Source organism: Citrus sinensis, chromosome 4, assembly GCF_022201045.2.
Source record: "Citrus sinensis cultivar Valencia sweet orange chromosome 4, DVS_A1.0, whole genome shotgun sequence".
Classification (NCBI taxonomy): Eukaryota; Viridiplantae; Streptophyta; class Magnoliopsida; order Sapindales; family Rutaceae; genus Citrus; species Citrus sinensis.
Genome location: NC_068559.1, coordinates 21992551 through 22007800, shown reverse-complemented (window position 1 = coordinate 22007800; position 15250 = coordinate 21992551). Strand labels below are relative to the sequence as shown.

At 33.7% G+C, this 15250-nt stretch overlaps 1 protein-coding gene across 2 annotated transcripts; it reads left to right on the top strand.

Annotated features, from left to right (window-relative positions):
* Positions 1-1667: 1667 nt before the first annotated feature.
* LOC102617000 (ADP-ribosylation factor GTPase-activating protein AGD4-like) lies at positions 1668-14800 on the top strand. Of its 2 annotated transcripts, XM_006484583.4 has the most exons (19): positions 1668-2043; positions 2123-2199; positions 2284-2384; positions 2544-2614; positions 3311-3373; positions 3962-4006; positions 5274-5339; positions 6282-6329; positions 6435-6530; positions 6629-6670; positions 8914-9129; positions 9308-9439; positions 10880-11095; positions 11714-11800; positions 11927-12193; positions 12820-12941; positions 13095-13185; positions 13798-14261; positions 14399-14800. In XM_006484583.4, exons 1-19 carry the CDS (start codon positions 1996-1998, stop codon positions 14508-14510), a joined length of 2364 nt encoding a protein of 787 aa, XP_006484646.1. In that variant the 5' UTR covers positions 1668-1995; the 3' UTR covers positions 14511-14800. The 2 variants fall into 2 exon arrangements, with proteins under 2 accessions (XP_006484646.1, XP_024956914.1); XM_025101146.2 differs by lacking the exons at positions 1668-2043; positions 2123-2199; positions 2284-2384; positions 2544-2614; positions 3311-3373 and having other exon boundaries at positions 3989-4006; positions 6427-6530.
* The last annotated feature ends 450 nt before the right edge of the window (positions 14801-15250 follow it).

Sequence of the window (15250 nt, the reverse complement as noted above, 5' to 3'; positions counted from 1 at the left end):
CTTATTCTTCTGCTTTAATAAATTTTTTGTTTAAAAAGGTAATAAGCCCTCTCTTGTAAGTTGGTTGCATTTAGTTCGGCTACATTTGGTACAAATTTTTGGTTTTGTCAAAAAAAAAAAAAGTAGATTTTTTGTTAGTAGAGCTTTCACAAAATAAAAAATAAAAAATTTGTTGTTTAGTTGTCAATGAAAGTTTTTATTAAAAATTATGAAATTACTTTAATAAGGAAGTTATTAAAAGTTATGCTATGAAATGAATGAAATAAGATTATGAAACAAATAAATGATATTTTAAATATTTTAACATTTAAAAAAAACTTTTCAACTCTTACTCACAAAAGCTCAAAATTTGAGTTTTTACTATTAGAGGTAAAATAACTTATTTAATTTTCAAAAGTTCTACTAAAAAAACAACAACAAAAAAAAAAAATGAAAAGAAATTATGAGATTAAATAAGTACTGTAACTATTAAATAAACTATAATAAACAAGCACTTAATCAAATATCTATAAGTCATTACTCTAAATTATGTTTCTTTTTATGATAAGGACTTTAAATCGTGTTACTCCAAATAATAAAAATGGATATTCTTTAGGGTTTTTTTTTTTTTTTTTTTTGGTCTAATGTCTCGAGATATAATGAATGAAAAACCAATTTCTTTTCTACATTTCATGCTAAGAAAAATTGTACAGCATGAGCTCCTTTCTATAAGGTTTCACGATTTAACCAGTTAAGAAAATGACATACGACATGAATAGGTAGAAAAATAACACCATTAATAAATAAACCTCGAATATGAAGTGAACAATTTTGATCTGCCTCCGAATCTATTCGTCATGGCTGGACCATGTAAGAAGTTAACGATTTTAGTATTTTTACTTTCAAGTTTCACAATGTTGCGTGCTTGTGGTGGGTAAAGTAGTCATTTGGGCGAAGGTTTTCTATTAAGAATAATGGAGAGTAATACTTGTCGCACCCCTTTAATATCCTCATAAAATCCTATTTATGTTATCAGTGTGATATAATCAGTGAAAATCATGTAAAAAAGACAAATACGAAATTAATTAATTTTGGGAAATTTTCTATTCATGGAACAGTTTATATTTTTTAAAAAATAAATAATTCTGTTTATTTAAAAGAAGAGGGCTTGGGCTCATGCCGGGCCCATGGAGGTTGGGTTCAGCCTGAGCCATCCAGTCTGGGCCAGATTTTTTGAGTACCTGGACCTCCTTAGAAAACTTGAGCTTGGGCCTGAATTTGGAAGATAATCTACAACATCTACTATTTACCGTTATTTGAAATTACATGAATGCCTCGTTGACATCAACGTATTATTTTAATGGTAAATTAATATAGAACGGTAAAACGTGGGTGGATCAAAGGTTTTACTTTTATCCCTTAGTAGTTAAATTGAACTTTCCATAAAAGTTGGGTGGTATATTGATATATTCCCGATTGCTTCCTCAGTTATTAATTAAGAATTATCATGTGATGGTCTTATATTTCTATTTATTCTCCAAGTGACATAGATTTGAGAAAAATCTATGAATCACCCCAAAGCGCAAAGTTCATTCAATGAGGGGATTTTTGATTATTCTCAAAAAGTCCGACCAGTATTTGTCAATAAGATAAAATGAGGGTTATGTCTCAACCATTTGTTCAAAATAGCAATCAGAACGACAGCGACAGCGACAATCCCTTCCAGCTTGTAGTAGATGACGAGTTCATATCGTTTGAAGGTGGTGGAATCCACGGCAATCAGTCCTCCTACAGAAAGTGAAAATTACCATTCTGTCCGTTTGGTCAACGGCAGGGGAGCTCAGCTTTAGCTCACTCTTTGTTTGATTTTGATGCTTGCTGCTGTCTCTATCTCCGTTTCCTGTCTCAAGCTTTCGCTCCAACAACATCTGATCCACCACAACATTTTTTCTATCGTAAATTACTAAAATACCCTCTGCTTCATCCCTCTCCCTCGATCTGAAAACTCAAATCACAATGTCTGCGTTTATCAAGCTCGAGGATTCCCCAATGTTTCAAAAGCAGGTAACGTCAGATTGGATTCGCTTCAATTTCGTCTTGATCTCTGTTCAATCTGAACTCTTTTTTCCCGTCGTTGTGGCAGTTATTTTCTATGGAAGAGTCAGCTGAGGAGTTAAAAGATCGTTGCCAAAGACTGTATAAAGGCTGCAAGAAGTTTACGTATGTCACTCACTCACCGTGTTTTGGCTAGGGAAATGCTTACCAATTTATTAAAATTTTTCGTTTGTTTGTTTGTTTTTATAGGGAAGCTCTTGGAGTAGCGTGTAGCGGTGACAGTGCTTTCGCAGATGCATTAGAAGCTTTTGGCGGTGGACATGATGATCCTGTCAGTGTTTCAATTGGAGGTGTAGTTATATTCTTCTTCATTATGAGAACTGGCATCGCATTTTGTTGATTGTTTAATCTAGAACAGTATGGAGGGTTTCGTTTCCAAGTACTGTGGCAAGCTAAGTAACTAGTTATGTTTGAATATAGTTGGCTTCTTATGTGGTTCCCTGTCTCAGGTCCGGTTATCTCCAAGTTCATTAGTGCATTTCGTGAGCTTGCTACATATAAAGAGCTTCTTCGGTCCCAAGTGAGTGCTCAAATTGGTGTCTAATGAAAGATTTTTTTCTTTAATGATATTGGACAATGAGCATGAGGCATACAACTCTTTTATGCTTTTTGTATCTCTGACTCATCCAAACTGCCTAGGTTTTGTTCTTGTGGAACTTTGTTAACAGGCTTTCACTGCTAATGTTGCACTCAAAATATTGTCGTTTGCATTGCTTATTTTCTGTGCTTTCTTTTACTTCCACCCCAAACCACAACAATCATGTTTTACGTTTAACCTAATTGAAAGATGCAAGCCTTCCAATCCCTAAATCACCAGGATGGGTGGGTGGGGATCCAAAGCATTCTAATCTGTCCAATTATACTTAAATTCATTTCCATTTCCACCTCATTAAGAATTGGATGAAGGACATTATGAACATGCAAAGGGGCTGAAAAACCATGCCTGGACCTTTACATTAACATCAAAGAAGTGAAGCTAATTCTTGAAAGTATACATACATACATACGTACATACGTGCATATATATGCGCGTGTGTATGACATCCTCATTCATGAGGATGCCACTGAACACACAAAAAAAAAACTTTAATATATGTTTATTTATATAACAATTGCCTAACTACGATCTCAAAAGAGGCCTTTTACCGTTGCTGTTATACATGATTCTTTAGTCTATTTTATGTTGTAACTGAGTTCTGAGAAATGTATGTTGCAGGTTGAGCATGTGTTAATTAATCGGCTGACGGAATTTTTGACTGTTGATCTGCATGATGCAAAGGTAGATCTTATATCAAATCAACTATTGTGGTATGTACCCCTTGGGGATATACCTGCAATGTCAATGATTATGGCTACTGGCATTTGGATACCTTTTAATCAAATATTGCGCTATGCTGCCTTAAATTAAATTCAGAAATAGCTTGAGTTTCATGATAATCAAAATCCTATCTTAAAAATGTAATAGGAAGTAACATGCCTATTCCGTGACCTAAGTATATGTATCTAATTTTTCATTAAGAAGAACCTGCCTTCTGATACATAAGGCAAATGAGAGTTAATAAAATATGATCAAATGACAATGCTCGATGGACGGTAAAAAAGAGAAGCCCCACGTGTAGGAAAAGAAAATATATCTCTCAAGTAAAATTTTTCTGGTAGAAGACACAAAATTTATAATAGAGGATACAAGCTATTTTATGAAAGAATCCTCCTTTTATGTAAACAATTGCTATCAGTCATAGAAAGTTATCGGCCAACTATTTCAACATTGGAAATTAGGGATGTAACAATTAGGCACAGAATATCAGCTGGAGCATCCAGCACCTTGTGACTTGTTTTATGTCCCTTATATTCTGACCTTTTGCAGGAATCCCGTCGGCGCTTTGACAAATCTATACATGCTTATGATCAGGTATTTCTAGGGCAATATTTTTAGTAAAAATATAACCCTTTTTCATTTTGTGGTTGGATAATTAAATTTCATTGAATTTTTCACTACATATACATGTATCTTCATGCACATGATTGCATAGATATTCAATAGAGGTGTAGTAGAAAATTTATTGCATTAATGACGGTAAGGATTGCTTTATAAACAATCAACAAGTGAAAACTAACTGTGTGACATTCATGGCAACTGCTGATCTTTTTATTTAGTTATTTATTTATTAGTATGGCAGGTAACAAAATCCAATATGATGACCAGTCATGTTCATTACTGGATGAAGAGGTTTTTGGAATTTGCCAAGAATCATTTAGTGCTCTGGATTTTCTGACTACAGCCCCAACCTGACTGGATTGTTAGAGAAAAAAAAATCTTTGGTGTCTTAGTGGAAATTTAATCATTTCTTTTCACTTTTGATTTTTTCTTTTCACTCTTGATTTTTTCTTTTCACTCTTGATTTTTTCTTTTCACTCAGTACAATTTTATATCCTAATGTTGTTGGGGGGGGGGGGGGGGGGGGGGTTGTGGTGGTGAAGGAAAAGAAGAGCAGAATATTAAAAGTGGAAAAGATATCTTTTGTCTACATTGTGTATGCTCACTTTATGCAATTACCATATTGTGAAAAAAATCTAGTGGGATGACCAATTATTTTTCATTTCCACAATTGATGATGCCTTTTGACTATATTTTTATCTCACATTTTATTGCAACTGCTAGTGATATAGGATGGGCTGTCCACAAGGATATCACAGTTAGAAAAGATAGAAAAATAGAAAAAAGGAGAGAAGTAGACAAAAAGGGTGAAACAACACAGATTATACGGTAGAAATCATAGTATTGCATTCAATAATCATCAACGTTTGATGACAATGAAGACCTAGGCGCTGTTTATAGTGGTCAAGCCCTAAATAAAACAGTAAATCTACTTGTGAACATGAAAAATATAAACTCCTTAGCTAAGAAGACTACTGAGTTTTAAGTAGATAATAGTTACAAAACCCTAAAAATCTAAGTAATCTTCATCTTTGTTCTGCATCAACTCAACCAGTAAAGATGTATTCTTGCACAAGAGTTTGGTAATAAATTGAGATGGAAAACTAAAATGTTGAATCCATTATTGTTATATTAAACAACCTATTTTGTGTTCTTAATTTTGGGAGCATATTACTGTAGCATATCCCTTTTGTGATTGTTTGAGAAGTTTTTCATGCTGTTAAAAATTATTCGTTTCCAGGCACGTGAAAAGTTTGTGTCTTTGAAAAAGAATACACGAGATGACATTGTTGCAGAACTAGAAGAGGTACGTTCTTTATAATTGTGCAATCATTTGCTTCTATTATATTTTGCTGAGTTGGAGAGATATGTCTCCCATGCCGCCCCCGCCACCAACCCCCCTTATTCTTTTTTATTGCAAATTAAACCTCATTTCTTTTCTTCAAAAAATAAATCAAGTGAGTGTACATTTTCTTGACTGGAGGGGTAGGTAATTTTCTAAGAGACTGATTAAGAAAATGTTCATAGCCAAGGAAATAATAATCTAAGCCACTGGAGATACAAAAGCGTTGGTGAGGAAACCATATTGTTAGTTGTTGGTCTAGTAGTTAAGTTTGACGGCAAATCAAGTTAGAATATATTCTATTCACTTTAAGGGAAAGACAATTTTCTAAGAGACTGACTTAGATAATGTTCACATCTAATGTATTGATCTTCTAGTTTAGAAATAATATCAGAATGGATGGTTTAGTAGTATGAAACTACTCACTGGATTTGGGTCTTTTAAGGATTTCAGAATTTGTCCCTGTTGAAACAAAAATCAAAGTACAAATTCAACCAAAGGTCTTTCAGAAGAACAGAAGAAAGAAAAGTAGAACAAAAGATTTTGAGAATACTTAATTGGAGAAAATATAAAATATTATAGATATTAAACATTTGACTTAGATTTGTGAACATATGTAGCAAGTTCCCACATCTTGACTTTCTGAAATTGCCTTGGTGGATGCTTTATTTGTCTAAAAATGATGGATCCCTTTTTCTCCGTTCATCATAATTTAGTAACAGCATCTAATTTTCTTTATTTATTTATTTTATATTGTCAATGTATATCATGGTTTAGCCTTTTAGCCATATTTCTTCATGCATGAAATTGCGGATTCTTTTCTGTTTTGACTTATTTGTCCATCTCGACTCTGAGACAGCCTTGATGCTGAAACTAGGAATTACCATTTGTCGTTTGTGGTGACAGGATCTACAGAACTCAAAGTCAGCATTTGAGAAAAGCCGTTTTAATTTAGTATGTGCACTGCATTTTCAAATCTTCTTTGATTTCTGCTAAGTAAGTCTCTCTTCAATCCTTTTGCTTCTAATGACCTTCTCCCTTTGGCTTTAAGGAATGCAGGTTAGCGCACTCACAAATATTGAAGCGAAAAAGAAGTATGAGTTCTTGGAATCTATAAGTGCAATTATGGATGTGCATTTGAGATATTTCAAGCTGGTCTGCTCTTCTTTTTCATTTTCTATTAAATTAAACATCTTGATGTGTTTGCCTGTTTATTCAGTGTGCAGAGATGAACTTATTTCTTTATGTTGTAGGGATTTGACTTGTTGAGCAAAATAGAGCCATACGTCCACCAGGTAAAACAGTGCCTTACTCTCTCTCTCTATATATATATATATGAATAAAAGCTAAGAAGATTGTATTGAAAGAAGAAAGATTTACTAAAGGCGAACAAATTTTCCTCTAGCCCCGAAAACAACTCCAAGGTTTTACAATTAAGAGAACATCTTGAAAAGAAACTATCTTGAGAGGCGTAAACAAAGTTTCTATCCAGGGCTCGCTTTATTTTCAATCAGTTTAATATATTGTAGATGGGGATACTCAGTGGAATTGTTGGGAGTAAATCATTAACAAGCCCTGAATTTATTGTTTGCATGATATAATATTAATTCAGATAAAGTGACATCATCTAGAAAACCATCTTGAAGGTTCCTTTCCTTTCTGACTACCTAGTTCCTTTTCTTTTTCCCTCAAAATTTCAAACTAATTGTTGCAGACTCCTTTCTTGTCATCCAGCAATGGAGGTGTCTGACATGCTTTGTATTGTGTGTGGCTCATTTACTGATGGCATATGGGATATACGCTTAAGATTATCTGAAGTGCACAATAAGATTTGGAGCTGCTGTACTTATAATTTTATTCTAAATAGGAACCTACATATGTAATAGTTCACACCCTGTATGCAGGGTATTAACTATTTAGCACTAGATTTATTTCAGATAGGGTGGGAACCTTTGCTTTTAATCTTCCCCCGCTAAATAGGATGCTTGCTTTGTCTAACCAACTCAAATTTCAATCTAAAATAGACTTGCTCCTTTGCTCAATGTCAGTTCTGAATTTTCAAGTTTCTATAAAGGTTTTCGGCCATCATTACCATGTCAACTGTCTTTGCAATCGTTTGCATATAACTTTCTAACACTAAAGATGCTACAGTTGTGTCAATGGATGAATTCAAAACTTTTGAATTAAATGTTACATTGGGTAGCGTTCGTAAGATGTGGCTGGTTCTATGTTGGTCTTCAGGATACTGCAGTCTGGGCTTAGTGTATGACCTTTAAGCACAACATGGGTGTCTGTAGATGTTAAGATTTTTGTAGATAAACAAAGTTCAGTTCAGTTCAATTAGTGGTCAAATGGAAACAACTGGAGGTTTCAAGAAATACTAGCATAGAATATACAAACTCTAGAACTGGAAATCGGTTTACGGAACTCATATGGTGATTTGAAAAAATTTTCATTAACCATTTTTTATTGGATGTTGCACAAAGTTGGAAAATGAAGATAAAGATTTAATGCTAGTTTAGGGTGTGTTTGGTATCGTTTTTGACTAGTCATTTTTTGTTTTATGAAAACATAAAAATGTAAAACTTGTTTGGTGGATGCATTTTTAAAACATAAACAAAAAATATAAAAATCAAAAACTTTTTGGTTTCCACTTTTTCTTTGTAGGTGTGGAGAACGCCAAATTGGCGTTCTCTAGCTTTTTGTTTTCTGCCATCATGGGTCCCACAGTTCGAATGTAATAATTATTACTAAAATCTTGTAGGTCCCACATATTTGTTAGATAAATAATTTATTTTAATATAACATATCTGTGATAAAAAAATACTATGCATATATTATTGAAAAATAAATTTAGCATAATTAAAATAAATAAATGTAACAATCAACAAATAATTTTTAAAATTCTCATAAATCATTTAAATACAAAATTAATTTCTTTCAAAGCTTAGAAATTTACAAAATCAACGGATGATATTCTTCTTAAATTTTGACTAAATTTTTATTTTGAAAACATATTAAAATATTATATATATATATATATATATATATTATAATGTAATTATTGAAATATAATTTCTTTAAATATATACCAAATAAGACCTTATTATTTTTATTTTTCCAGACAAACAACCGAACATATTTTTACAGTTTTCATTTTCAGACATTAGTTTAAAAATGAGCTACCAAACATGTTTTTATTTTTATCAAAAACTAATCATTCTTGTTCTATAAAACAAAATAAAAAACACTATATAAAAAACAATACTAAACGCACCCTTAATTTTTGGAAACTCCATTTAATTTCAAAACGATTTAGAAGTTTGGGATTGAGTTATATGATGCAACAATCAGCCTGTGTAGTGAGAAACTGATGCCTTGAACAAACTATGAGTCATGCACAGATGTGTCTTTGTATGCATTTGTATTAATCAATTTACAAAATTATTTTATCAGCTTGATCTCAACATAAACTTATCTTTCCTTGGGAAGATATTGTTCTAGTTTTGGAATGAGCTTCTTTCTTTGCCTGTTACAGGTGTTGACTTATGCGCAGCAATCCAAAGAAGTGGCTAATGTTGAACAAGATAAACTTGCAAAACGGATTCAGGAATTTAGGACCCAAGCAGAGTTGGACAACTTGGGAGTTCCAGTTGACGTGGAGCATTCAGTAAGTGCTGATGGCATTCATGTTGGTGGTACGGTCTCTTACAAGAACATAGAAGCAGTTATGCGGTCTAGTGCCACAGGGGAAGTAAGTTATTAGGTTTGCAAATCTCTTTGTGCTGTGATAGCAATGTTTCTAAGACTTTTGCATGCTTTCTCCATGTAAATCTCTTTGAGATGAATATCTAGTTTGAACTAGTATCATTTCTATGGCATTACTGAGTGCTTCTAGGAAATATAATATTATAGTTCTTTTTGTCGTATAGGTCCAGACAATCAAACAAGGGTATCTCTTAAAGCGTTCCTCAAATTTGAGGGGAGATTGGAAGAGGAGGTTCTTTGTACTCAATAGTCAAGGGACTTTGTATTACTACCGAAATAAGGGTATAAAATCTATGGTATGTTATATTGTCCCACTATTTTGTGACTTATCTTTCCCAATGCATCTTACCTTGCTGCCCCTAGAGACTTTACCGAGTGGTTTTCAAGCAGTTTTCTTTGGCTGGCCATCCAAGTTCGAATCTTGTGGGAGGTAGGGGCTAAAAAGTCAATTTGGGCTTTGCCCACCCCTACCTTGTTTTTCTCTTTAAAAAAAAATGAAAAAATTTGCCTTACCTTGCTTCTTTCACTATTCCTTTTAACTTATTATGTTGTAATTAATAAATTAAATATGTTAATTAGAAAATTGCTATGTTTATTGTTGACAAGAAAAGATCAATTATGCAAGGTTAGAAAGAGACACAGTATTAAAGTTAAGTAATGCTAGAGGCACAAACTTTTCTGCAAACTATTCGGTTCAAATTGATGTGGCATATCAGTATTGGTTGGGTGAAAATGCCTTATAACCCATATGATTTAGTTTCATTATATTTTATGTTTTCATCCAACCTGTACTATTAAGTCGCATTACTTTTTACTAAGAGTTTGTGGCTATATAGCAATTCTCATTAAATTTAACCATTTTCTTATTTGAAATAGAAAAGCAAGTATATTAATGGTGTAAAGTACAAAATGGACCAGAAGTCCACCACAGAAACCTGATAGGGGATATCTACACAAAAACTGCAGAAAATTCAGAAACTTCTTGTGTGTTGAAATTCAAAAACTGACCCTAACCCATGCTAAAAAGACTTTTCTATTGATTTGTCTCAAAACCCCTTCCCTACTAAGATTGCTAAAGAAGAAAGAAGTGCCTATGAACTCTTTTGCAACAGAAGCCCAAAGGAATGAGAAAAAACAAACTTTGTTACACAAACAAGAGACTTCATCTTCTCTCTTATCTTAAAAAATGCAGAAACATTATCATTATCAAGGAGCTGCAAGAACTAGGAACAACCCAGAAATTCCAGCTTCCTTACACACCTTGGTCCATCAACAAGTTGCTATGGAATAGTGGAGGAAGATATCGTCAGCTGACTCTTCATTCTTCCTATACATAACTCACTAGAGAACCTCCCTTGACTGAGATCATCTATGTTGATTCTATTTTTATTGGGCATGGCTTCAATTATTCCTTAAGGCCTGGCATGTCTCTCCTAGCTGACTTCTAGCATACATTGGTAGGAAGGAGCTTTTCTTGTACTGCATTGGAATATTTTATGTGTCACCTTGTTTTGAGGGTTGTGTAGAACTGAAGACATACCCTTAATAAGAAGATACATTAATAATGGATATCTAGTTTGGAGATAAATGCAACATTTTTATTCTATGCCAATGTTTGTTCCGATGTGTATTTGTCTGACTATTTCATTTCTTTCTTCTTCTCCCCTCCTCATTTGTATATTGATATTTTCAGTGAATAATCATGATGAACTAATTTCTTATCTCTTCTTTCCTAGGGTTCTCACCATCATTATGCTGGTTCAGCTGATCACAATGGTGGCGTATTTAGTAGATTCCGTTCAAGGCACTATAGGTCATCTTCATTCAATGAAGACAGCCTGAATTGCCGTACTGTTGATCTTCGTACTTCAGCAATAAAAATGGATGCAGAGGATACAGATCTACGACTCTGCTTCAGGATAATTTCTCCTGTGAAAACTTTCACATTGCAGGTGATTTATTTGGCTGGGTTTGGGACATTCAATTATGCTGCTGTATCGTTGAGTCTGCTTACGCCATGGTTAAAAGAACTTGGCAAAACTCTAATTTGAACTACTTGAGATTGGACAATCTAATTCTGTCTCTAGGCCGAACAGCACAGACTTCTGTAGTAAAGCATGTAACCTCCAAACATTGAGCATTTAACCTTGTCCATTCCTGAAAGCCCAAAATTGAAGACCTTTAGAAATGTGAGGAAATTGGCCTAACAATTTGGAAACATTTGGATTGGCTTTGACTATTGTTCTAGTGGATTTGATTTAAAATTCTGGCTGATGCTTCAAGTTTATGTTGGTATAAAAACTTGGTGATATGTTGGTACAAAGCTGAACCTTCACATATGATGGGCTCTAATTTCAATATTCTTTTTTATTTTATTGCAAAATAATGGTCTCTTTCAACCAAGAGTTGAGCATTGTTCCTCAGAAACTTGGACTTGGTGGTTTTACATATGGATAAAGAAATATATTCTATTTTCTATGTTAAACATTTTTTTCCCCTTGAAAAAATTGCAAAATGTCTGAGGCATTTTATGAATCATTATGCCAACTTTTAGGCTGCTATTTTTTTAGGCTGAAACAGAAGCAGACAGGATGGACTGGACCAGCAAGATAACTGGTGTTATTGCATCTCTTTTGAATTCTGACTTGTTGCAACAGGTTGAATCCCTCCAATACTTCTCTCTCTCTCTCTCTCTCTCGCTTTCTGTTTTCTTTTGAACAACATTAAATTGCGAATACAAGAGTTGAAACTCTTGCTCATAAGAATTATTTGCATCTTTGCAGTTACGTCCTAGTGCAAAACATATTGACGGAAATGATCCCTTCAGTACTCGTGATGTTCCATCACTTAGTAGTCATTGCAGTCTAGAGGATGAAGTGAAAGCCAATAAATCTGATAGTGTTTCTGCAATCCTTAGGCAAATTCCTGGAAATGATCTTTGTGCAGAGTGTAGTGCTCCTGATCCCGATTGGGCATCACTTAATCTTGGCATATTGCTGTGCATTGAATGCTCTGGTGTTCACCGGAATCTTGGCGTTCATATATCAAAGGTGTGAAAATTTTAAAAAGTGGAGCGCTTAAAGCTCGTGAGAATTTAGTTCTGCAAGTGTTTGAATTGTTAACAGAATCAAGAAGCTCTGCATGCAGATGACTAGTTTAGTAGCTAATACAAAGTTTCTACCTGAAGATTTTTCTAGATACAGCTAAGATTGTCATGTGTGGTGCTTCAGTGCTGACACCTTCCATGATGTAAACTATTGCTCTAATTTTCACTTGATTGGTTAATTGCAACCTTCTAGTTGTAGTCTTATAAGATCAATTCTATCGGCATCTGTTTCCAATAAATTTAAGATTTTTTTTGTTTTTTATTCAAGAAAATTGAGTAAGCTGTTGTTTGATGATTATCATAGCTTTTCTTTTTTTCTTTTCTCCTTTTTTCCTTTTTTCCTTTCTCCTGTTGTTAACTTGTTTTAATCTTTTTCATTATGCTTTTTACTTCTTTCTAATTCTCTTCATTTTATTAAAATTTCTAGTTTTTTTATGGAAAAAAAAGGAAAAAGAAGAAAGTATGGTGTCTTCTTCGCAAAAAATCTGTGTTGATCCTCATTTACACATCTATTTTTATCATATCATGATAACCATTCCATTGTCGGAGCCTCAATTGTATACATTGCAGGTGAGATCTCTTACGTTGGACGTCAAGGTCTGGGAATCTACAATCTTGGATCTATTTGGTTCTTTGGGTAATGCATATTGCAACTCCATATGGGAGGGATTGCTTCTGCTCAAGGATCGAGAGTAAGAATATTTTTAGTTGGATACAATATGGAACTTCTGTTATTAAATTTGTCTTAAGCATGTTTACTTGCAAACAGAGTTGTGAATGTTAAATTTTATGTAATCTTATGATGCTTTTGCTTCATAATTCCACTTGATTGTAATCCTGTGCAGAGTGGACAAATCAAATACTACCATTCCATCAGTTAGGAAACCTTGCTCCAAAGATGTTTTTCATTACAAGGAGCAATACATTCATGCGAAGGTATATAGGTTTTTTCTTTTCATCCATTTTAGTTTTGTGGGATTTATGTTACACTTGACATTAGTACTGAAATTTCTTCTGGAATCTTGAAGGCATGTGAGCTTTAAGCAATCAGTGGTTTCCATAGGCAATTGTTTTTTCTGTGGTCATATTGTTTCTATCAATTCTGTGTTGGATGCTATCTCCTTCTGATTGAGTCTTCTGAATGCATTGATAATTAGATTTTCGAGTCTTTCTATTTGCTATTACAAAGGATTCTTGTAGTTTGTAGATTTAAGTAGTAGAATTTGCCACATTATCAGATATTCAATTTATGTTTCTACATCCATGTGCAACCAATAGATAGGGAATGAACTGCTGTTCTGTAAAACCACTGCTTGGCTCACTGGTTTTATTATCTGGCCATAGTATGTCCAGGACTTTTTAGTGGGAAACAAACCAAATGAATTACAAAAATTGGCCCAAGAATCCACCTCACCGATCATAATAAATACAAAAGTGAAATTTTAATGCTTTTTCTTGTCAAATTGTCATCCTGCTACAAGGTAAATATTAATTTCACTGTATTAGTTGTAACCTGAAATTCAAACCTTTTTTGTTGTCCTGACCCAGTATGTGGAGAAATTGCTAGTCATTAGAGATACATCTGACGCTAAGTCTCGCACCACAAGCATTTGGGAAGCAGTTAAAACCCAGAATTTGCAAGAAGTATACCACCTTATTGTGACATCGGATGCAAATATCATCAATACCACCTTTGATGATGTGGTTGGTGTTGATTCGTATCACCATGTTGATAATACACAATACTCAGAAATTGATTTTCACAAAGTGAAAAAGGAAGAAAATAATGGTCCAGCTGGTTGTCAGAGAATCAAGGATTCCAATGATCCTGGGAATTGTCTTCAAGGTGGTTCATTATTGCACCTTGCATGTCAGTGTGGCAACCTTGTGATGCTTGAACTTCTGATACAATTTGGTGCTGATATAAATATGCGTGACTTCCATGGAAGGACTCCCTTGCACCATTGCATCTCCTCAAAGAATTACACTTTCGCAAAGTTCCTACTTAGAAGGTAAAAGCTTCCCATTTTTCCTATCTCCTGTAATCAAATCAATCAATCAACTAACTGCATTCTTCATTCTAAATCTTTCTTTGCATGTTATTTATTTATTTATTTTTAACTCTAAATCTGACTTGTATTCTGTACAGAGGTGCACGTCCATCAATTAAGGATGGTGGAGGGCTAAGTTCGCTAGAAAGGGCAATGGAGATGGGAGCAATTACTGACGAAGAGCTATTTATTTTGCTTGCTGAAAGCTAGTGAAACCAACAGACGCTCCTGAATGTGTGTCAAGTCTATGTTTGGCATCCCGCCCATTCTCCGTGAAGGTCCTTTAGTGCAGAAAGAAAAGAAATAACAAAACAATAACGCTGGTTCTTCGGTGAGTTCAAAAATATAACAAATTCTGATTATTGTTTTCATTCATTTATGTAATGCGTAAAGAAATATTATCCCCTTAATTTATAGTGGTTACTAGAACTAGGCAAGTATTTGCTTTAGACTATTTTTTGTTTTATATTATCTTATCTGAGCAGTAGATTCTTGATTGATATTCTTGCTTGCTACCTACGCCATGGTTAGGCAAACTGTGAAGTTTCAAATTTGAAAGACAAATCAATTAATTATAATTTAAATGGTGTTTCAAAGGATTTATAGGATCTATTAGGATAAGGCCTACTTTAAAAGAGGATCTAAAGCTGCTTTCAAGATCGAACTTTAATCCTAAAAGTCGAATATATTATCCTTTACCATTCAAAAGCACGTTTCACAAACTTACACGTTGATGCACGAGTTTCGCTACTAAACAATTAGTGCAACTGTTGAATCTAACAAAGCCTTGTTTGGTGCCGTAGACGAAAATAAAGTGTGAACCCAAAGTTCACCGTACGGAATATATATGAAAAGTATGAAATAAAAGTTGACTGTAAGGAATAATTATGATTTTTGAACAATAATTTTATTAAAATTATAAAAATAACATAACATTTTTTTATTATATA